At 45.6% G+C, this 20812-nt stretch overlaps 2 protein-coding genes across 4 annotated transcripts; one reads left to right on the top strand and one right to left on the bottom strand.

Annotated features, from left to right (window-relative positions):
• The first annotated feature begins 1248 nt into the window (after nt 1-1248).
• LOC148112339 (uncharacterized) lies at nt 1249-4665 on the top strand. 2 transcript variants are annotated; one of them, XM_087876786.1, is made up of 3 exons: nt 1249-1365; nt 3205-3429; nt 4239-4665. In XM_087876786.1, the coding sequence occupies exons 2-3, from the start codon at nt 3241-3243 to the stop codon at nt 4437-4439; spliced, it is 390 nt and encodes a 129-aa protein (XP_087732912.1). In that variant the 5' UTR covers nt 1249-1365; nt 3205-3240; the 3' UTR covers nt 4440-4665. The 2 variants fall into 2 exon arrangements, with proteins under 2 accessions (XP_087732912.1, XP_087732911.1); XM_087876785.1 differs by lacking the exon at nt 1249-1365 and having other exon boundaries at nt 3051-3429.
• On the bottom strand, nt 4656-19823 carry PRSS16 (serine protease 16). Of its 2 annotated transcripts, none has more exons than XM_087876784.1 (12): nt 19386-19823; nt 15534-15727; nt 14361-14460; nt 13139-13268; nt 11868-11991; nt 11108-11185; nt 10865-10912; nt 8738-9010; nt 7227-7368; nt 6740-6919; nt 5833-5978; nt 4656-5079 (listed from the first exon to the last, which is right to left on the bottom strand). In XM_087876784.1, exons 2-12 carry the CDS (start codon nt 15669-15671, stop codon nt 5029-5031), a joined length of 1410 nt encoding a protein of 469 aa, XP_087732910.1. In that variant the 5' UTR covers nt 15672-15727; nt 19386-19823; the 3' UTR covers nt 4656-5028. The 2 variants fall into 2 exon arrangements, with proteins under 2 accessions (XP_087732910.1, XP_060549809.2); XM_060693826.2 differs by lacking the exon at nt 19386-19823 and adding an exon at nt 18935-19347.
• Between the last annotated feature and the right edge of the window lie 989 nt (nt 19824-20812).

Below are 20812 nucleotides of genomic sequence, written 5' to 3'. Positions count from 1 at the left end.
CATAGTCCTTGATGATAATAATAAAAAAAAATGCAATGATAAATTAATTACATTGCCTTATCATCTAAGAGCAGCAATAAAAAGAAATATACAGTTCCTTCTAGTTACCCTAAATCAGGGGTCTCCAACCTTGGCAACTTTAAAGACTTGTGGACTTCAACTCCCAGAATTCCTCATCCAGCTTTGCAAACCTTGGGGATTTTGCAGTATCCTTCCCCCAGGAGTGGGGTGGGAATGGAGATTTTGCAATATTCTTCCCCCAGGAGTGGGGTGGGAATGGGGATTTTGGAGTATCCTTCCTCCAGGAGTGGGGTGGGAATGGGGATTTTGCAGTATCCTTCCCCCAGGAGTGGAGTGGGAATGGAGATTTTGCAATATCCTTCCCCCAGGAGTGGGGTGGGAATGGAGATTTTGCAATATCCTTTCCCCCCCCCCGAGTGGGGAGGGAATGGGGATTTTGCAATATCCTTCCCCTGCCACGCCCCACCAAGCCACGCCCACAGAACTGGCAGTAAAAAAAATTGAATTTCACGGCTGCTTTGAACTGTCCTTAAGCGAACTGTTGTAAGTTGAGGAGTGCCTTGTCCATGCACCCAATAAATCAACGAATCTGCCATTGCCCCTTTCTAGCTCTGAAAGGACTTGCTCTCCATGCATATCAAACAATCCCTTCTTGAGCCCTTGGCATTCGGCGGCCGCCTGCATTCCTTTCAACCAACCATTCCTCTTTTGTGGTGTGATTATTCATAACTTCTTCCTTTTACTTCTGAAATTTATCGCCTTTCGCGTAGGATGTCCTTCCCTTCTCGTACAATGCAAGAGTTGTACCGCTTGGCACTGCCATCCTTCTGTCCTGCAACCTGGGGCAACTCCGTTCTCTCTCTCTCTCTCACACCTGGGCACCTGTGAACTTTGAATTAACTGCCCTGCTGGCATCCACGGAATTAGGTGTGGATTTTCAAAGCACACAGAGGCATTTTCAGGACAAGCCCAGCAGGTAAACAACTCTCCAAGTTCAATGAAAGGTGAGTTTAGGTTGGTTGCTATGAGTAAGTTACCTGCTCAAGTATAATTCCCCCATCTCTTCCCCTCCCAGTTCACTTTCAGAACTGGACACCTAAAGCAGGCTGTTCTTTCTTCCAGAGCTAACGCCAGCGTGAACGGGGACCCCTGAATCCAGCCTCTAAAACAAAAATTAAATTAAAAAAGGGCTGCCAGTTTGGACCACCTGGTTACTTCCTCTGGGAAAACGATTCCTGGGTTTGTTTGTTTTTCGGAGGGTGAAAATAGCTGAACATCCCATCCTGAAGAATTTGATGGGATGTCCTAAAATGGAATGAAAAAGCAAAGAATGGAATTGGGAAGGTAAGTTGTGATGGGTCAGAGCTGGGAAGCTTCAGAAAATCTTGCTCCATAAACTTTTGCTGAAGAGGAAATGAGGAATTTAGGAATTATTAGGGGTTATTTTAGGATCTCAAAGGGGTGCTTTTTTCCCCTGTCTTTCAAAAGGTAACTGGAAGGCGAGGAAGACTAAATGCAACCGAACGCAAAAATTTTCATCCATCAGTTATAATTGGGGTGGGAAAGCACCTTTGAGACAAGCTAGGACCTGGATTACTAAGAATCTCCACAGATTATTTTAGGAATTTTCCTCTTAAAAAAACCCTCAAAAGCAGGGTCAAAATGGTGGCCACAACAGTAAGATTGACACTCCAATTTTGGGGAGGGGGAGGGATCATGTGACAATCTACACAGGTCTCTTTGGCTTGGCAATTTCAGACAATTCCATATTAGGAATTTAATGTGGAATTATGATCCTTTGGCCATTGATTATTTTTACAGGGCGTTCACCCTATGGCTCGCCTTATCCATTTTCAGCAACTGATTTTTTCCCCCAAAAAATGTTTAGGTGGTACCCATAAAGGAGAATATTTATTTATTTATTTATTTATTTATTGGTTCGATTTATATACCGCCCTTCTCCGGAGACTCAGGGCGGCTTACAATGCGTTAAGCAATTGTTAATTTGGGTTGAAATGAGGAGTCCTTGGTTCTCTCTGAGCTTGGTAGTTTTCTTGCAGACATTTCATGACCCAACTAGGTAACATTATCAGTGCTCTGTTTTTCGGTGGTCTAACTCTAACCAATCCAGTAATTAAATATCTAAAGGAGTGGAATTGTAAGCAGGTTGAAATGTTGTAGGACTGTAGCTTCGATCAGTACTGTAATAGGCATTTTAACAGATTAACAGAGTTGGAAGGGACCCTGCAGGTCATCGAGTCCAACCCCCTGCCCAAGCAGGAGACGCTACATCTGCCTCTACTTAGGATCGAACTCACAACCTCCTGATTGTGGGGCAAGAGCTCCACCTCTAGGCCACTGAGTCTTAAGTCCTTTTGGGGTGGAGAGGCAGTATCCTGTCACTCCAGAGTTGTGTGTGTGTGCGTTTTTGCAGCATTCACCTTCCTTTTGTTCCTTTGGTTAACTGAAATAAGAAACCAGCTCTGATTATAATGAAGTCATAATTATAGCAACAACCTGAGGAAGGGCTGTATAACAATCATGCGAGTTCTAAAAAGGCAAAAAAAAAATAATGCACAAGTCACTGTGAGGTTAGCAACTGATGCTTTCCTTCAAAAATTTGCTAATTTGCATTCTTGTCTTGTGTATGTGTAGGGTTAAGAGAAAGGATGGGAATTTTTAAAGAATAATAAGAATAACGCATTTTTAAAAAAGAAGGATTTACTGCTCTGTTTTTCCGCAGCTATTTCTGTCTCCCTGGGTGGATTTATTTGTTTTTCTTTTTTGCAGGGGAATAAAGTCCATTAGGGAAGGAAATTCAGTATAGTGTTATTCCAGGATGTTTTCTTAACCTCCCTCTTCGGCCTTGGCATTTCCGGGTGGTTTTTAAGTTTGCTTAGTTTTATTCCAAGCCAACCAAATTTAGATGGTGCTGGCATTCATGTAAGGTTTGGTTTTTTCCCCCTAAAAAGCTTCTTCCGTGTCGTATTTCATCATTGGAAGCTTTCAAGAAGATTGGACTGCCATTTGTCAGAAGTGGTGTAGGGTTTCCTGCTTGGGTGGGGGGTTGGACTAGATGACCTAAAATAGTGATGGCTAACCTTTTTGCCATCGTGTGCCACCAGGATGGTTGTCTCCCTACAGAGAAGGTTCTTCCAAAGAATGAACAACTTCTCTTCTCAGGTTGCTTTGAAAGAGGAACCAAACCAACCCATCTCGATGGACACCTGGACCAGGGAAGAAGAGGCACCTCCCTTCAAAGGGCTTCCCCCCTTACCTAAAGTGTTTTTGGGGGCTCCTCTGTCTCAAGAACCTCTCCCTGAGATGGCAGAGCAGGAAGAGACCGATTCCCCGGAGGGGGACCACATCAGCCTCCATGGAAAAATCTCCTGGCTGCAGAGAGAAATGGTGAGCTTCTCCACTTTCCATTTGGGGGGAAAAACAGCCTGAGAAGATGTTGTTTTCTAGAAGTCTTTTGATTGATCAAGTCAGTGTCTTCTCATAGCAATCATACAGGTAGATACCTGACTTAATAGCAGTAACTGTGAGAGGGATCTTGGAGTCTTAGTGGACAACCAGTTAAATATGAGCCAGCAGTGTGCAGCGGCAGCCAAAAAAGCCAATGCAATCCTAAATTGCATGAACAGAGGGATTCAATCAAGATCAAGGGAGATACTAATACCACTCTATAAAGCCTTAGTAAGACTACATCTAGAATACTGTATCCAGTTTTGGTCACCACACTACAAAATAGATGTTGAGACTCTAGAAAGAGTGCAGAGAAGAGCCACAAAGAGGATTAGGGGACTGGAGGCTGAAACATACGAAGAACGATTGCAGGAACTGGGCATGGCTAGTCTAGTGAAGAGAAGGACCAGGGGAGACAGGAGAGCAGTCTTCCAATATTTGAGGGGCTGGACTATTGTTTTACTATCTACTACTTTATCGGTGTATGACCTGGACTGTTTATTGGACTGTGCCTTACTATTTCCTGAAAGTAAACACAACTCAGTGTATCTGCATGTTGGCTGTGTTATTTCCTAACTACTTTCAATCGCTTTTCATTTGCACACCCTTGCTACTCAAGGGTTGCTCTGCGAATTTCTCAACAAAAACAACAATAAAAGTTATTCTTTCCAGAGAAGACTCCCCCCCCACAAAAAAAACCCACATCCCGGTCCTTGGTGAATAATAAAAGCTGTTTTGTTTGACCCCAGCTGCGTCTGCGAAGGAGTGACTTAGCCCTTTTCCGTCATCTCTACGTCCTTGCCCTGGAGATCCAAGATCTCAGCGAGTTACATCAGGAGATGGCGAACTTCTCAAAAGAGGAGTTGGCAGGAGAGGATGCCAACCGAGCCGGAGACCGGAAAGCAACGGGGCAGAGCCAGCAGGAAGCAGCTTTTGAACTGACCATTTGAAAAAAAAAAAAAAAGACACAGCTTCCTGTTTGAACCCACTGGACAAAACGTAACTGGACACCTACAGGTAGTCCCCGACTTGCAACAGTTTGTTGAGTGACCGTTCCAAGTTACAACGGCACTGAAAAAAGCAACTGAGGACCAGTGTGTCAGAGTGATGGCCAAGACCAAATGGAACTGGTATCCGGGTAGGGGTCCAATAAAGCTTAACTACGGTTTTATCAAATTTATTTTTTTATTATGGTTATAAATGTACGTTTTGTCCCAACGGGCTGGGTTTCACACACGATGTAAATGAAAACCAACCCAACGAGGGCTTCGTACCGCAGGCTAAGTTAGCCGAGATCCACAGAGTTCATCTAATCTTCATTTTTTTTAAAAAATGTGCATTTGGAAAGCAGTGTGTGTAGTTTTTTTAAAAAAAAAGTTTAAAAAGCAAGCCACAGTGGGCAAAAGAGGTAGTTTTGATGTGTGGCGAAGGAATTTGGTGAAAGTCTCTAAGTGAAGCTAAGTCCAAACAGCTTTGCTTTGTATCACTAACTATCCAAAATAGTCCAGCTACTTTTCTTTCTCGTGTACGGAGATTATCTCAGTGAATTTTTGCTAAATTCAGCCATTTGCCAACCCAGGAGGTAATTTGCTAAAGAAAGGAAGAAAAAGAAAAAAAAAAAGAAGCAATTTTTACTAACTTCAAAGAAGTATGAGTTTGTCTTCTCTGCCGATTCTTTGCCAATCTTCTCTTCTTACTTCTTTCCTCCTTTATTTATTCATTTCTGCCCCATCTTTATTCTTTTTGATAAATAACTCAAGGCTGGGCAATATACAGAATACTCCTTCTTCTTTTCCCCAAAACAACAACCCTGTGAGGTGGCTTGGGCTGAGAGAGAGAGTGACTGGCCTAAAGTCACCCAGCTGGCTTTCATGCCTAAGGCGGGACTAGAACTCACCATCTCCTGGTGATTGGTCCAAAGTCACCTACCCAGGTTTCATGCCTAGGGTGGGACTAGAACTCTCAGTCTCCTAGTGATTGGCCCAAAGTCACCCAACCGGCTTTCATGCCTAAAATGGAACTAGAACTCACCATCTCCTGGTGATTGGTTCAAAGTCACCCACTCGGCTTTTGTGCCTAAGGCGGGACTACAACCACTGTCTTCTATTGATTGGTCCAAAGCCACCCAGCCAGCTTTCATGCCTAAAGTAGAACTAGAACTCCCAGCCTCCCAGCTTCTAGCTATTTGAATAACTTTTATTACTTATTTTTATTTGGGAAAACTTCATCTTGCCCCAAATTGAAACCCTGATGGGAACACCTCACAAGGGTCTCCATTTCAAGCCGATTATTGATTGATTGATTGCTTGATTAATTATGCCACCCGCTGCATTTTCCTCTCACCTGTCTGGCCCGGATAAGAGACAAAGGATCTTCGAATCCGGGAGAATACATGTTGGCACAATGCGAGGTACCGTTGATTAAAATAGCCGGTTCGGAAGGGGACTCGTCCTTGAGGACGCTCAGGGGATACCAAGGGTCAATGTCACCTGGGAAAGATTGGAAAAGAAAGTGAACGAAAGGGGGGAAAAAATCAGTCAGTCTCAGGCAGAGATTCTGGGCTCAATTACAGCCATAAGTCGAGGACTGCCTGATGATACCAGGCATGAAATACATCTGGTACTGTATTGGAAAACAAAATTGCTCGAAATCTGCAAAGGTCTCTTCCACACTGTGTCTTTTAGTGTTTTTTTAATGCTGATTTGAAGGGTCCTTGGTGGTCTCTGAGGTTGCTAGTTTTCTTGCAGACGTTTGTTTCATGACCCAAACTAGGGAACATCATCAGTGCTAGGAGTAGAACTGATGATGCTACCTAGTTGGGTCATGAAACGTTTGCAAGAAAACAAGCAAGCTCAGAGACCACCAAGGACCCCACATTATTCCTCCTCCTCTCTGCAAATCCCACTCCCTTCTAGCACTGATGCTGTTACCTAGTTTGGTAACGAAACGTCTCCAAGAAAACAAGCAAGCTCAGAGACCACCAAGGACCCCTCCCATCAGCCCCGAGCTACAAATATCCTCCTTTATTATTAGTGAGCTGATGTGTTCTCCATTCTTAGCAAAATAAAATCCACTCTAGACATCAAGTTTGGCTGCTGGCAACTTCCCGTCCATCTCGGTGTCCACGCTGCCTTGTCTTGGCTGAAGGGGTTTTTCAACCTTCCTAGGATTTCCTAGTGGTCTCCTCTCCTAACGTTCGCCGGTTCCAAAATCCCACTTAGCTTTTCAAAAGCAGAGGTTGCCCTCATACCGTTAACGAAAAGGACCCGGCTGGCTCTGGGATGGTCGGCCCCGTAGTAGTCGTTGGTGAAGGAGACGCCTTCGCTGACGTTTCGATAGGAGATGTTGAAGACTTGAGTGCAGATATCCAACTGGGAGGCCAAGCTCATTCGGGGAGAGAAGGGGCAGTCTGGTTCTTCGCAGGTCTGGTCTGAAACAGAAGGAAAAGCCGTTTTGAAAAATGTTTACTATGCAGTTACACTGAGGGATAGAATCAAGATCGGGTGTTAGTATTATTATAATAATATAATAATTTATCATTATAATTTAAAATAATTTACAATTATAACCATTGATTATATACCCTGTTTGCATCCAGGTTTGGTCTCCACAATATAAAAAAGATGAGATTCGACAGCGAGAGGTAGATGTGCAGGCAAATGAAATATTGAGATTAAATATGAGGATAGAGGGTGCCTGAAAGGACGGCAAAAGATCAGAATTCTTTAAACACTCACAATAGCCAAATTCTGTGCAGGTCTGGAAGTACCATTGTCTCTCATTCAGATACGACATCTCAATACTGGTGTTGCGTAACTCCTCCAGAATTTCCTCGCGAGAGTTCTGCAGACACGGCATTCCCATATGGTGCAGGATTACCTACCCCAAGTAAGACCCACCAGTATCCTCGTGACTTAAAGACTGTCGGAATTCGGCCTCCGGGTTTGTTTTATCTATTCAATCGGTATCCTTCTTTGTTTACTTCTACAAATAACTCAAGGTGGGGAACGTATCCAACACACTTTCTTCCTCGTCTTTTCCATACGACAACAACAACCCTGTGAGGGGGGACTAGGCCGAGAGTGAGTAGCCCAAAGTTACCCAGCTGGCTTTCATGCCTAAGATGGGTCTAGAACTCCCAGTCGCCTGATGACTGGCCCAAGGTCATCCAACTGGCTTCTATGCCTAAGGCGGGACTAGAACTCACCGTCTCCTAGAGATTGGTCCAAAGTCACCCACCCACCCAGCTTTAATGGCTAAGGTGGGACTAGAACTCCCAGTCTCCTGGGGACTGGCCCAAGGGCACCCAGCTGGCTTCTATGCCTAAAGCGAGACTAGAACTCATCATCTCCTGGGGATTGGTCCAAAGTCACCTAGCTGACTTTCATGGCTAAGGTGGGTCTAGAACTCCCAGTCGCCTGATGACTGGCCCAAGGTCATCCAACTGGTTTCTATGCCTAAGGCAGGACTAGAACTCACCGTCTCCTAGAGATTGGTCCAAAGACACCCACCCACCCAGCTTTAATGGCTAAGGTGGGACTAGAACTCCCAGTCTCCGGGGGACTGGCCCAGGGTCACCCAGCTGGCTTGTATGCCTAAAGCGAGACTAGAACTCATCATCTCCTGGGGATTGATCCAAAGTCACCTAGCTGACTTTCATGGCTAAGGTGGGACTAGAAATCCCAGTCGCCTGATGACTGGCCCAAGGTCATCCAACTGGTTTCTATGCCTAAGGCAGGACTAGAACTCATCATCTCCTAGAGATTGGTCCAAAGACACCCACCCACCCAGCTTTAATGGCTAAGGTGGGACTAGAACTCCCAGTCTCCTGGGGACTGGCCCAAGGTCACCCAACTGGCTTCTATGCCTAAAGCGAGACTAGAACTCATCCTCTCCTGGGGATTGGTCCAAAGTCACCTAGCTGACTTTCATGGCTAAGGTGGGACTAGAAATCCCAGTCGCCTGATGACTGGCCCAAGGGCACCCAGCTGGCTTCTATGCCTAAAGCGAGACTAGAACTCATCATCTCCTGGGGATTGGTCCAAAGTCACCTAGCTGACTTTCATGGCTAAGGTGGGACTAGAACTCCTCATTTCCTGGTCTCCTGGTTTTTAGCCTGGTGTCTTAACCACTAGCCCAAACTGGCTCTCTCTGCCCACGCTCATTACTGGTTCCACTGAAGTCACCAGTCAGGACCCAGGCCGTGGCCTTCTCTGTGGTGTCCCCCTCAGAAGTACAAATGCCTTACGAGATTGGCGACAACAAGCCTCCGATACGGAGAGCCGATGCTGCTGTTGGTCATGGTGCTGCAGACACTGGCCACGGTGCCCCACTCGAGGGCTTCGTAGTTGTACTGCACGGCTCCCATGAAGATGTCGGCTAGGTTGGTGACCAGCACTTGGCAGTCCCTTTCCCCTTGCAAAGGGCTGCAGGAGTGGAAATCTATGCTGAGTTTCGCCAGCCACCCAGCATGCATCATGCGGTCCACGGAAGCGAAGGCCTCTCTCACTCTTTGCAGGCACTGCAGGAGAAAGCAGAGAAAGCCCCCAACCCAAGTTAGGAGGGTCCTTGGATGTGAGGGGGACATTCACGGATAGCAGCACAACTGGAGAATGCGCACGGAGTTAGGAGAAAAATTTGAGATCCGCACACTGTCAAGTTTGCATTGCTGAATGGTGAGTTTCTAGCTAAGTTTGGCTTCAGGAAGTACCGTATTTTTCGGAGTATAAGACGCACCTTTTTTCCCCCCAAAAAAGAAAGTGAAAATCAGGCTGCGTCTTATACTCCGAATGTAGCTCCACCCAGCTTCTCAAACGGAGGTTTCAGAGGCTGAAAAAAGCATCAGAAACAAGGCTTCAGAAAAAAAGCCCCCAGACAGAGCTTCTGAAAAAAAGCTTCTGAAGCTCTGTTTGGGGGCTTCTTTTCTGAACCTCTGTTTCGGAGGCTTTTTTTCTGAACCTCTGTTTCGGAGGCTTTTTTTCTGAACCTCTGTTTCGGAGGCTTTTTTTCTGAACCTCTGTTTCAGAGGCTTTCAGAGGCAGGAAAAAAAGTTCTTTCTGAAACAGTTTCAGAAGTTTCAGGAAAAAAAAGGAAAAAAAAATAAAGCAGAGCTCACAACCAAGGAACCTGTTGCTAAAATTCACCTCTGGGAACAGTTGGTTGGGGGTATTCCGGGAGGCCGATCCACCCACCAATCAGCTTTTTTCTTTTTTTCCTCCCCAAAAACTAAGGTGCATCTTATACTCTGAAAAATACGATATGCTAAGCCATCGAGCTGAGCTAGCAAGCCAAGAGGTCTGGGTTCTGGGTTCAAATGCTGAGGAGGGTTCTGTAGTTGGAGGACAAGGCTTCAAAACACCATATGCACCGTCGTGTCAATTTGGACGCTCCTGCAAATACTCCTGTTGAAATTGCAGGTTTAGGTGTCAGGTGCGAATGGAGTTAAAGGATTCTGGTCTCGGTTTCCCTAGGATGCCAGATGGAGCAGCAGAAAGTAGATTGAGGGAAGCTAGTGAGAAATAGCCTTGCCAACCTCTTGAGATCCAGGGATGTTGGGATCACATCATTCCTTGCTTTAAAAGTCAAGAGGACCGTAAGTGATAGGGAATGTAAGCCCAGAGAGGCAAGAGTCAGACTTGTCAATTTGTTTGCTTTTGACTTTTTGCTGAAAATTGGGGGAAAAAATGAACTTGTACTTTAGGGGTTCAGTGATTAGAAATGATTCTAATCATTTCAGATTAGACTATTGGAAAAAGGGGACCATGGATGTATGCTTAGAAAGAAAGGTTAAAATATAAACGTATTTATATCTGCTGTAAAGAAGATTGGAAGCCCTTCCTTCCTTCCTTCCTTCTTTCCTTCCTTCCTTCCTTCCCTTCCTTCCTTCCTTCCTTCTTTCCTTCCTTCCTTCCTTCCTTCTTTCCTTCCTTCCTTCCCTCCTTCCTTCCTTCCTTCCCTTCCTTTTCCTTCTTTCCTTCCTTCCTTCCTTCCTTCCTTCCTTCCTTCCTTCTTTCCTTCCTTCCTTCTTTCCTTCCTTCCCTCCTTCCTTCCTTCCCTTCCTTTTCCTTCTTTCCTTCCTTCCTTCCTTCCTTCCTTCCTTCTTTCCTTCCTTCCTTCCTTTCCTTCCTTCCTTCCCTTCCTTCCTTCCTTTCCTTCCTTCCTTCCTTCCCTCCCTCCCTCCTTCCTTCCTTCCTATCCTACCTGTCTCCCCAATAGAACAATTCCTTCTCTTCCTTCCCTCATCCCTTTCTCTTCCTTCCTTCCTATCACTTTTACTTCATTGTCTATTTCCTTACATTGGTATTGTTCTTACTTTACAAAACCCTTCTTAAAATAATTTTCTTTTAAAAATGTATTTTTTTAAAAGACAACTGACCTCTGTGGAGCCTTTGACCACTGGATTCGACAAACTTGCAGCGACAACCTAAAGAAATGGAAGCAAAAAAGGAAAAGTGACATTTATGGGATCTCTCAAACGTATGATATATATATATATATATTCCTTTTCATAAAACTCTGCAGACCAGTCTGTTAATTTCTGATCAGCTGGGTTTAACCTCCAAACCATCACTTCAAAATTCAGAAGTTATTTTTTGGGGGGGGGGCAGTAAAAGCTGACCTTGTTGTAGCCGGTGAAATCCATCTGGGCTCTAACTGGAGCGGATGATGCGATGGCAGCAAAGACCAGATGGGGAAACTGCAAGAAAGGATGGATGGAAGGAAGGTCAAGAAAGGAATGGAAAAAATATTGCCCTCTACGTTTTGGGATTCTTGGTGAGGGAAGAGAGGTGGCCACTTCAACTAACTCAGTTTCCCTGGCCCTTGACTTCCATAAAGCTGTTTCTGATGTGTAGAAGGAGCCATTAAGGTGCCCTCGCCTTCAATATTCCAGTTTCTGCAAGAAGAGTTTGATTCCCTACAGCTAGAGGTGGTACTCAGCCGGTTCGGACTGGTTCACTCGAACCGGTAGCAGAAATCGCGGGTGGGCCCACCCCTCCACCCCTCCACCCCTCCACCCCTCCACCCCTCCACCCCATTTGAGTCCATGTGGATGCACGGAAGGCATGAGTGCAAGCAAAGTTCATGCACGGAAGGCTGTGTGCATGAGCAAAAGTGGTGTGTGTGAGCAAAGCGAGTGAATTTGCAAACCGGCAGGGAAAGTAAATGAATACCACTCCTGCCTACAGCAAATCCTCATTTAACGACCACAATTGAGATTGCAATCTCAGTCACTGAGCAAAGCAGTTGTAAAGCAAAATGTCTCGTGACGGCTTCCCTCAACGATCACAATCCCGGCAATTCTCTTGCAGTCGTTAAGCGGTCTCACGGATGGTTAAGCGAAGGGAGTCCTGTTATTTCGGCTGCTTTCCAGATCCTACCTTCAGCCTAAACCAGGCAGCCAAGGAACCAGGATACGAGCCTCCAAAGCAAATCCAGGTGTGATTTGCTCTCAGGTTGTACTTCTCGGTGATAAAATGGCGGAAGGCAGCCAGATCAGAGAGACTGAAAGTGAGAAGGTTTAAGAGAGTATTAGCAAGACGGGATGGGTGTTTCTCTACCCCAAATCTTCCTGATTTTGTCTGGCATCCTGGACAAGGTGTTTAAGCTCTTCCTGCCCCCTGAAATGCTGTCTAAACTGGGCCTAAGTTCAGGTCAATGCAATAAGCAGTTGCCAACAAGGCGCATCAAGTTTCTAGACCTCAAGGCAGTAAAAATAGACTTGAACAGACTGTTTAGAGCAGTGTTTCTCAACCTTGGGAACTTTAAGATGTGTGGACTTCAACTCCCAGAATTCCCCAGCATGACTGGCTGGGGAATTCTGGGAGTTGAAGTCCACACATCTTAAAGTTCCCAACATTGAGAAACACTGGTTTAGAATCTGGTCAGAATAAAACAAGGCAGGGATGCTGAACTTCAAATCTGAAAACCAGGAATTGCAGAATTATAGTCCGGATATTTGGAGTTCTTTCTACACACATATCTAGAATAAGTCAACGTGTCCCATAAGTCAAATGACAGCAATAAAGGTTTTTAATTGCTGCAGGATTTTGATTATTTTGATGCTTTTTTATCATTTCATTTTGTGTTTTTAATATTGTTATAAGCCGCTTAGAGCCGCTTGTCACTGAGATGGCCAACATATAAATTTAAAATAAATTTATATATATATATATATATATATATATTTATGTAGGTATTTGGTTATTCGGGTTTTCTCCCGCGTAAAATTTGAGGTTTCTTGGCAACGTTTCGACGAAGTCTCATTCGTCATCTTCAGGCTGGTGTCTTCGGCTTCGTGCTTCTAGGAGCAAGTTTTTTATATTTTATATAAATTTATAAATTTATATAAAATAAAACAGCCTTTTTTTTTTTTGCAAATAGACCAAAATAGAGAACCGATTGAGGATTTCTAGCTGTTTAAACCAGCATGTCCCAACCTTCCAATTTTAAGATAGGTGGACTCCCAGAATTCCCTAAACAAAAAAACATGGCTGGCTGGGGAATTCTGGGAACTGAAGTCCACCTATCTTAAAAATGGCTAATGTTGGCAAACCCTGGTCTAAAACAGTCTAGCAAACTCCAGAAGGAGGATGAGGAGGAGGTTGACCAGCCCTTCAAATGAAAACTGGTGAATTTTGGGGCAACTCACGCTTGCTGGCTAGACAAGAATTGAAGATTTTCATCCTGCAGACCATCAGGGTTAAGGCTGGCCCCGTAAAAGCGATGTTCCAAAGATACCACCATGGCTTTGTACTTCTGGGCCAAATCTACGTGATGGCCTGAAATCAGAATAAAATGCCAACAGGATGATGGGACAATTCAGCAGGGTCTCCTCACCCAACTGCAGCATCCAACCCAGAGGCCCAGAGGTGCTATTCAGCTGGTTCTGACCGGTTCTGGCGAACTGGTAGCAGAAATTTTGAGTAGTTCGGAGAACCGGCAAATACCATCTCTGGCTGGCCCCGCCCCCATCTATTCTCTGCCTCCCGAGTCCCAGCTGATCGGAGAACCAGCTGATCGGCTGGGTCTTCTTTTGTTGCCCTGCACAGGAGAATGGAGCTGGAAAGCAGGTTAGTGGGGTGGGGTGGGAATGGGGATTTTGCAGTATCCTTCCCCTGGAGTGGGGTGGGAATGGGGATTTTGCAGTATCCTTCCCCTGGAGTAGGGTGGGAATGGGGATTTTGCAGTATCCTTCCCCTGGAGTGGGGTGGGAATGGGGATTTTGCAGCATCCTTCTCCTGGAGTGGGGTGGGAATGGGGATTTTGCAGTATCCTTCCCCTGGAGTGGGGTGGGAATGGGGATTTTGCAGCATCCTTCCCCTGGAGTGGGGTGGGAATGCGGATTTTGCAGCATCCTTCCCCTGGAGTGGGGTGGGAATGGGGATTTTGCAGTATCCTTCCCCTGGAGTGGGCTGGGAATGGGGATTTTGCAGTATCCTTCCCCTGGAGCTCCCCCTTGGTGCTCTCTGAGCTTGATGGTTTTCTTGAGGACGTTTCATTACCTAAGTATGTTAGGTATGATGTTAACTAAGTAACATCATCAGTGCTAGAAGGGGGGGGGAGGAGAATTGTGCACAAGGGGGAGTATTTTCTTCCCGCACCCCAGGAGACTCTATGATAATTCTATGAGGCCCCTCCTGTACGAAGCGTCTCCTCTACAGGGCAGCTGGGAACTCTGCAGGGAAGGAGTCAAAAAAGTCAAGATGGCGGCCCCAACGACATGATTTAAGTTTGCAAAGCCGGGGGAACCTGCACCTTTCCCCCGGCTGCCCATCCCAGCTTCGTTTCTTCCCAGGCAGAGAAAGCCAAGCTGAACGTTACTCTCCAGAGACTGGCCGCGTGGCTGCCACCGCTCAGCTCGACTCACTTACCGTCCTCCACAGAGAACTCCGAGAGGCTGTCTTCCCCTCCGATGTAGAGGAAAACGGGGCCTGTGGGACGCTGCCACAATTGCTCATTAATCCAGTAGCGCTGAAATTCAGAAAGATAAAAGGGAGCCAAATCACTGAATATGAAATTAGTAGTCAGGAAAAGCCGCTGAGAATTAAGAATGGGGCACTGTTCAAATTTGCATCCAATACTGCAGGGGTCTCCAAATATGGCAATTTTAAGATTTGGGGATTTTCAACTCCCAGAATTCTTCAGCCAACATAATTCTGGGAGTTGAAGTCCATAAATCTTAAAACTTCAATAGTACACTGGTTGGGGAATTCTGGGAGTTGAAGTCCACATATTTTAGCATTAAATATCTCACTGGCTGGGGAATTCTGGGAGTTGAAGTCTGCTCATCTTAACATTCAATAGATGAATAGAACATTGGTTGGGGAATTCCGGGAGTTGAAGTCCACATATCTTAGCATTCAATACCTCACTGACTAGGGAATTCTGGGAATTGAAGTCCACATATGTTAACATTAAATAGCTCACTGACTGGGGAATTCTGGGAGTTGAAGTTTGCTCATTTTAACATTCAATACAACACTGGTTGGGGAATTCTGGAAGTTGAAATTCACATGTCTTAACATTTAGTAACATACTGACTGGGGAATTCTGGGAGTTGAAGTCTGCTCATCTTAACATTCAATAGATGAATAGAACACTGGTTGGGGAATTCTGGGAGTTGAAGTCCACATATCTTAACATTTAGTAACATACTGACTGGGGAATTCTGGGAGTTGAAGTCCACACATCTTAACATTCATTGGTGGGGAATTCTGGGAGTAGCAATTCATATATGTTAACATTCAATAGCACTCTGGCTGGGGAATTCTGGGAGTTGAAGTCCACATATCTTAGCATTCAATAGCAAATTGCTGGGGAATTCTGGGAGTAGCAATCCATATATGTTAACATTCAATAGCTCACTGACTGGGGAATTCTGGGAGTTGAAGTCCACATATCTTAACATTTAGTAATATACTGGCTAAGGAATTCTGGGAGCTGAAGTCCACACTTCTTAAATCCGCTAAGGTTGAGAAACACCACCAAGGCAAGGCCGATCTGAACGTACACAGCTGTCAGTTCTCAACCCGCATTTTTTTCACCTGGTTAAAGACGCGTCTTTCCTGTCGGTTGAAGTGATCCAGAGGTTGAGAGATGAGCCCCTCCTTAGCTGGGGTCCAATTTCGCATCGCTGGCCGAAATTGGCTCTGCAGCTGCCAACGCATCTGGACTTCCTTCATCGCTTGTTTTTCGCGTTGCCTCTGGACATGCCGGCGGAAGAGCCAGAAAACTTTGCCTAAAGGGAAAACAAATAAAGATTTAAAAAAAAAAAAAAAAAACCTTAACTTTCCACAATGCTTCAGTACAAACCCCGCCCAAACTGAAGGTGGTTTCCAGTTACCTAAATGCAATGCTTGGTTTCTTTGAACCCTGTCTGGCCTGCCCAGGCATTGTGGCTAGGAAATTACCTTCATGAATTAGCTGACGTTATCATATCAAGCTTGTTCGATGGAACTATACAGTTAATCCTCCACTTACGACCACAATTGAGCCCAACATTTCTGTTGCTAAGCGAGACAGCGGTTCAATGGGGTTTTTTTTGTTCCATCTTACGACTTTTCTCGCCGTAGTTGTTAAGCGAATCGCCGCAGTGGATGAGTTAGTAACCCGGTTAATAAGTGAATCTGGCTCCCCCATTGACACTGCTTGTCAGGAGGTCGCAAAAGGGGATACTTGTGACCGTCATAAAAACGAGACCGTTGCCAAGCATCCGAATTTTGATCCCTTGGCCAAGGAGGTGCTGCAACAGTTGTAGGCGTGAAAAACCGGTCTCTTTTTTTCAGCACCGTTGTAACTTTGAATGGTTGCTAAACGAACTGTTGTAAGTTAAGACTACCTGTAGTTTAATTGTGGCTTAGGGGGATCTTGGAGTCTTAGTGGACAACCAGTTAAATCCTGAGCTAGTATTGTGCAGTGGCAGCCAAAAAAGCTAATGCAATCCTAAATTGCATTAACAGAGGGATACGATCAAAATCAAGGGAGGTACTAATACCACTCTATGAAGCCTTAGTAAGGCCACACCTAAAGTACTGCATCCAGTTTTGGTCACCACACTATAAAAAAGATGTGGAGACTCTAGAAAGAGTGCAGAGAAGAGCAACCAAGAGGATTAGGGGACTGGAGGCTAAAACATACAATGAACGGTTGCAGGAACTGGGCATGGCTAGTCTAGTGAAGAGAAGGACCAGGGGAGACAGGAGAGCATCTTCCAATACTTGAGGGGCTGCCCCAGAGAGGAGGGGGTCAAGCTATTTCCCAAAGCACCTGAAGGCCAGACAAGGAATAATGGATGGAAACTGACCAAGGAGAGATTCAACCTAGAAATGAGGAGGAACTTTCTGACAGTGAGAACAATCAACCCATGGAACAGAAGTTGCCTTCGGAAGTTGTGGGAGCTTCATCACTGGAGGCTTTCAAGGAAAGATTGAACTGCCATCGGTCAGAAATGGTGTAGGGTCTCCTGCTTCGGCGGAGGAGGGTTGGACTAGATGACCTCCAAGGTCCCTTCCAACTTTGTTAATCTGTTAATGTGGCTGCTTAGTTACAATTGTCTCTGGCAAGAGGCCAGTTCAGGCATCAATCCTTTCTCAAATTCCAAGCAACTTTGTTTTTTGTAATTACAAGCAACTTTTAGAAGAGGAAGGAAGAGACGCCCTTTTCAAGCTGCTTTTACAGAAATGAAACAGAGCAGGGAAGATGCGTTCCGGCTTCTCAATTCGCAGAAGCTAAAAATGCATCAAAAAGTCAGTCACAAGACACCCATTTCCTGAAAGTGACTCACCAATTTAATCAGCCACAATTCAAGGTTTATTTTTTATTTATGTTTATTTATTTGGCACCTGGGCGAGATAAACTCAGACTATATTGCACGGAAGAAATTCCATTTAACAAATAATACCGCTGTAAAACTGAGCCTCCCCTGGAATTTCTTTCCTAAGAAATCTGGCATCTTTTGTAAGTCTGGGAGATGGTGAGAAAGATAGGACACTCTGCGTATGCTCAAAGGAGCCACTAAACCTCCAACTAACCAAAGTTTCAAACTGTCAGGGAAAAGCAACAGCAGGATAACAACCTTCCGATGCAGGAGCAGTCTACCTTAATCAAACCCCACTTAGAGGAGGGAGGATGCTTTTACAATACTGCAAAACTGAGCCTCCCCTTGCCTGTGCATTCTACCACCAAATATCACCTGGTTAGGGCAGGCAGGGCTTATTAATTCAGCATGCTGGAAATGGAGGCGTTGCTGCTTTTTACCACAGCAAAAACTGAGCCTCCCCTTGCCGGTGCACTCTACCACCGAGTATCACCTGGCTGGGAAAGGACTGTGATTAAGCATGCTGACACCCCCCATCTCTCTTTCTGCCTTTGAGTCCCCGTCCCCCCAGCAAACACTGAACTGGCCTCTCTATGGGAAACTGGAACTGAGTTCTGGTGGCGTAGCAGACTAAAGCACTGTTATTAACATCAGCTACCTGCAATTACTGCAAGTTCAAATCTTACCAGGCTCAAGGTTGACTCAGCCTTCCATCCTTTCTAAGGTAGGTAAAATGAGGACCCAGATTATGGGGGCAATAAACTGACTTTGTATAAATATACAAAAGGATGAAGGCTATTGCTTAGCACATTGTAAGCCGCCCTGAGTCTCCGGAGAAGGGCGGCATATAAATCAAATTGAAAAAAAAAGAAAAGAATTAATCACTCCGTGGTTAAGGCAAATCCAGCTCCCCAATTAACTTTGCTCATCGGAAGGTCCCAAGCCTTGGGGGACCCCAAAACCCCAGGACGCTGCCTGCAACTGTCCTAAGAGCCTTGGTGGTGCAGCGGACTAAAGTGCTGTTAAGTAGCACTTAGCTGCCAGCTGCCTGCAATTACTGCGAGTTCAAATCTCACCAGGCTCAAGGTTGACTCAGCCTTCCATCCTTTTGAGGTAGGTAAAATGAGGACCCAGTTTGTGGGGGCAATAAGCTGACTTTGTATAAATATACAAAAGGATGAAGGCTATTGCTTAACGCATTGTAAGCCGCCCCGAGTCTCCGGAGAAGGGTGGCATGTTTTTTTTTTATTTGATTTGATTTATATGCCGCCCTTCTCCGGAGACTCAGGACGGCTTACAATGCGTTAAGCAATAGCCTTCATCCTTTTGTATATTTATACAAAGTCAGCTTATTGCCCCCACAATCTGGGTCCTCATTTCACCTACCTTAGAAAGGATGGAAGGCTGAGTCAACCTTGAGCCTGGGGAGATTCGAATTTACTTTAATTGCAGACAGCTGGTCTTAATAACAGGGTGCTTTAGACCACTGTACTACTCATATAAATAAAATAAAATAAAATAAAAAAACCCGCTGGTCCCAACCACAGAAGCCAAGCCAACGGAGCGGAAAGGAGACCACCCGGTAATCCCAGCAGCCCACTTTTTTTTCTCGGAGACTTCCGAACTCACCTGCGTGAGCAAAGGCGAGCAGGGCGACTAAGAGCAGCCCGCAGGAGAGCCGGACCCGGGGCAGCATCTTCCAAGGCGATCCGGAGGGGGAAAACGAAACGAAGCCGAGCCAAGCCAAGCCAAGCCAAGCCAAGTCAACCCAAGCGCTCGCCTCCAGGGCTAGAAAAAGCCTCGCTCACATGACCAGCTGCCCCACCCCGCCTCTTGGCCCTCCTCACTTTGCAAAGGGACGTGCCAGGAAGCCCCCCCCCAAAAAAGGGGGGAGGTCCAGGGGTGGAGTTGGGGTCGGGGCGGCCCCGGGTTCGAAGTCCGGGACTTGCCTTCGCTTGCATCGGATCTGCTGCCTTGGCACAAACGTGCCCCATCCCGTATCAGCAGCTCACAAGCCCGAACAGCTGATCTCATGTGACCCACGGACCCCCCCCCCTCCCCAACTCATCCACCCACTCACCCAAGAGGCATGTGATGGTTGCACGTGATGGCGTGGATGAAGTCACCCTCGGATTCCCGGGATCGTGGTTTGGACGCGAAACAGTGTGTGTGAACGCGGCTGACGACTCGGATTCACTTCCATTTGCAACCTGGCGCCCCCCACCCTAAAACCTTGCTGGTTACCCCATCCCACCCCACGCCGCGCCCTTGCTTTCCTTGCCCCGCAAAACTTCAGCCCGGCCCCACCCGCTGTGTTTTCTCACGTGCTGGAGTTTCCCGAAGCGCAAAAGCAGAATATCAAAGGGTCGGAAGGGACCTTGGAGGTCATCTAGTCCAACCCCACCCCGCTCAAGCGGAAGAGCCTTATACGCTTTCGTACAAATGGTTGTCCAATCTCGTCTTTAAAAACTCTTCTTCTGGAGGCCAGTCGGGCCGCTGATGAATTGTTCTCACTGATGAGAATAATTGTTTTAATACTTGTTTTATTTCATTGGTTTCAATGGCTCTTCTTTAAAATATCTCCGGGATGGAGGAAATCCCCACCACGAAATGAATCAGGAAAAAATCGAAGCGTGAGAAAAAGAAAAAAGAAAGTTGGCCGCGTCAAAGAAAGCCACGCGAGGGGAGAAGCGGTTGTTCCTTTTTTTTTTAATTTAGTTATTTTTAATTTGATTTATATGCCGCCCTTCTCCGGAGACTCAGGGCGGCTTACAATGCGCTAAGCAATAGCCTTCATCCTTTTGTATATTTATACAAAGTCAGCTTATTGCCCCCACAATCTGGGTCCTCAATTTACCCACCTTAGAAAGGATGGAAGGCTGAGTCAACCTGGTGAAATTCGAACCTGCAGTAATTGCAGGCAGCTGGTCTTAATAACAGGGTGCTTTAGACCGCTGTACTACCAAGGCTCCTCAGCCATGTTCCCACGCTCGCCGCGGATCTGTAGGAAAAGGCGAGAACGGTTTCCACGAACCGGAAGGGGAGATTCCAGTAAAAAAGCGGAGAAAATCCGAGTTCCTCGTTCCGCGAAGTCGGAAAACTTTCTCGCCGCCAGGGGGTAGCAGAGTCGAGACGGTGACTCTCCGCCGGACGGTCGCCGTTGTGGGATGTCGAATTATTATTTAGTAGCAGTATTAGTATTATTAGTATTGTTGTTTGTTCATTTATATTTATTTGTATTTGTTTACTTGTTTTTATCTATCATCAAAATAGAATAGAATATAGAATAGAAGAGGAGAGGAGAAGAGAAGAGAATATTTATTTATTTATTTATTTATTTATTTATTTATTTATTTATTTATTTATTTATTTATTTATTGGTTCGATTTATATGCCGCCCTTCTCCTGAGACTCAGGGCAGCTTACAATGCATTAAGCAATAGCCTTCATAGTTTTGTATATACCTGCTTAGTAGGGCTTTTGGGCCCCCCTAAGCGGTGTTCTTTT

This window comes from Pantherophis guttatus, chromosome 10 (assembly GCF_059756535.1).
Source record: "Pantherophis guttatus breed Tessera chromosome 10, ASM5975653v1, whole genome shotgun sequence".
NCBI classification, from domain to species: domain Eukaryota; kingdom Metazoa; phylum Chordata; class Lepidosauria; order Squamata; family Colubridae; genus Pantherophis; species Pantherophis guttatus.
Note: the sequence above shows the minus strand (reverse complement) of the source record. Positions and strands in the feature narration are given on the sequence as shown.